This window comes from Sinocyclocheilus grahami, unplaced genomic scaffold (genome assembly GCF_001515645.1).
Source record: "Sinocyclocheilus grahami isolate Dianchi unplaced genomic scaffold, SAMN03320097.WGS_v1.1 scaffold616.1, whole genome shotgun sequence".
NCBI classification, from domain to species: Eukaryota; Metazoa; Chordata; class Actinopteri; order Cypriniformes; family Cyprinidae; genus Sinocyclocheilus; species Sinocyclocheilus grahami.
The window spans coordinates 35,204-37,703 of record NW_015505795.1 but is presented as its reverse complement, the minus strand read 5'-3'; the positions used below and the strand labels follow the sequence as shown (position 1 = coordinate 37,703).

General features: G+C 37.2%; 2 protein-coding genes across 2 annotated transcripts in view; both read right to left on the bottom strand.

Annotated features, from left to right (window-relative positions):
• The window catches only part of LOC107557716 (interferon-induced, double-stranded RNA-activated protein kinase-like), a 12,745-nt gene extending 12,100 nt beyond the window's left edge, over positions 1-645 (bottom strand). The window contains exons 1-2 of the mRNA XM_016241236.1: positions 614-645; positions 398-550 (exon numbers count right to left, since the gene is read on the bottom strand). Coding sequence (XP_016096722.1) covers positions 398-550; positions 614-645 — 185 coding nt within the window. The remainder of the gene's footprint in view (positions 1-397; positions 551-613) is intronic.
• Positions 1-2,500, bottom strand: part of LOC107557728 (interferon-induced, double-stranded RNA-activated protein kinase-like) — a 44,637-nt gene that overhangs the window by 8,845 nt on the left and 33,292 nt on the right. The gene's annotated exons all lie outside the window — the stretch shown is intronic.

Sequence of the window (2,500 nt, the reverse complement as noted above, 5' to 3'; positions counted from 1 at the left end):
GAGAGACACCGTCTGGACCTTTGGTTTTCCTTATCTTCTGCTTTCTGAAGACTTTGCATACATCCTCTTCACAGATCTTGAGTGCAGGATGAGAAACCGTAGGGGGGAGGGAGGGGGAGGGTGTTGATGGCTGTGCTTTGAAACGGTCGGGGTGGGTGTGGGGTGTCAGACCAGGCTTTTGCTTTTCAAACCTGCAGTAGAACTCGTTCAGGTCTTCAGCCAGTTGTTGATTGGCCTCAGTGCTGGGGGATGGGGTCTTGTAGCGGGTGATGGCTTTCGGGCCTTTCCACACTGATGTAGGGTCATTACTTGAAAGCTGTTTTTTTTTAGCTTTTCAGAGTAGTTTAACTTTGCCACTCTTATCTCCCTATTCAGTGTGTATTTGGCCTGTTTGTACAAGTCTTTGTCCCCACTCTTGTAGGTGTCCTCTTTGGCCTGGTGAAGCTGTCCTCTGACTAAAATGTCCAGTAAAACATCTGAATGCTCAAATGTCGGCAGAAAGTTATTTGGTGTGCTATTTCTGATGTCCAGGAGTTCGTTCTTAGTAAAGCTGATCGGGAAAAAATTGCTTAAAACAGGACAAACAAACCAAAAAAGTACAAGTACCAAGTACCGACAAACCATGGCTGCCATCCGCGGCGCCATCTTGCGTATTAACTGCTGGAGACAAAGAACAATGTATTTCCAGCTACTTAGATTGAGAAATAAATGACCAGGTATAGTAATATAAACACGAATTTATGGTTCCCCCCCCCCCCCTTGTTTCTGTAAATATGAAATCTGGCAAGTAACAGATAAATCAACAAAATATCATTCGTTTGATCTAAATGCTTAAAACTATGCTATAAATATCAAACATAACTATAAAACCACAAGAAAATGTTAATACCTAGAGGTGTCACGTACAAAAATCACGGTATTTTCACACAGTCAACAATGAATTAATCAATAAAAAAATAATTAAATTAATAACTATGCAATCACAATGTTTGCGATTGGCCGAGATTAAGTTACACACACAGAACCATTTAAGTGATGCATCAGGGTCAACACTGATATAAAACCACACAATTATAATCAAAAAATCATTTAATGAACGAATATGAAAATATAAATATTAAACACAGCTATGCAAAAACATCAAAAGCAAATGAAAAAGAAGTGTTCCAGATTATTCCAGGTGGCTCTAGTCGTCAGGATCTGCTGCTGTGTCTCCAGGACAGTTTGAGCTCAGATCCTCCTCATCTGTTGAAGAACAGTTTATTTATCATTTATGTATCTGCTCAAACATTCATTATACGCAGCGCCGTTTCTAGGCATAGGCAAACTAGGCAGTCGCCTACAAGTACTTTTTACTTTTATAGCTGTTTATTATTTATTCTAAGTCAAAAATGTCTTCACAATGACAGCAGAGTCATGTATAAACTGTAAATTCCCGATATGACCTGTTTTTTTTCTCTCTCTTTTTGTAAAAACGTTATGGGAAAAAATTGTTAATAGGTTAACAGTAAGTTCCTATACTATATACACTGTAAAAACTGTAAAATATCTAACCAGACATTTCATGTAATTTTACAGTAAAATGCTGTTAATTTTACAGTTTTTAGAAGAGAAAATAAAAAAATCAATGTATAATTTACAGTCAAAAACTATAAACTGATATTCCCAGAATTCCCTGCATGACACTGCACATTTGAAAGTATTTTGTTTAAATAATCATGTTTTTTAATAGTTTTTGTTATTAGTTATGTATATTTGGGCTTTATGTTACATCTTCTGTTGTTTAATGAAAGTTGAATGCATTATTTAAGTATCATGTGTGTTACCATGATGGTGTTTTGTGTTTGCATGAATGACTCTGTGCACCTTCTACAGGTGCATCTCAATAAATTAGAATGTCGTGGAAAAGTTCATTTATTTCAGTAATTCAACTCAAATTGTGAAACTTGTGTATTAAATTAATTCAATGCACACAGACTGAAGTAGTTTAAGTCTTTGGTTCTTTTAATTGTGATGATTTTGGCTCACATTTAACAAAAGCCCACCAATTCACTATCTCAACAAATTAGAATACTTCATAAGACCAATAAAAAAAACATTTTTAGTGAATTGTTGGCCATCTGGAAAGTATGTTCATTTACTGTACATGTACTCAATACTTGGTAGGGGCTCCTTTTGCTTTAATTACTGCCTCAATTCGGCGTGGCATGGAGGTGATCAGTTTGTGGCACTGCTGAGGTGGTATGGAAGCCCAGGTTTCTTTGACAGTGGCCTTCAGCTCATCTGCATTTTTTGGTCTCTTGTTTCTCATTTTCCTCTTGACAATACCCCATAGATTCTCTATAGGGTTCAGGTCTGGTGAGTTTGCTGGCCAGTCAAGCACACCAACACCATGGTAATTTAACCAACTTTTGGTGCTTTTGACAGTGTGGGCAGGTGCCAAATCCTGCTGGAAAAATGAAATCAGCATCTTCAAAAAGCTGGTCAGCAAAAGGAAGCA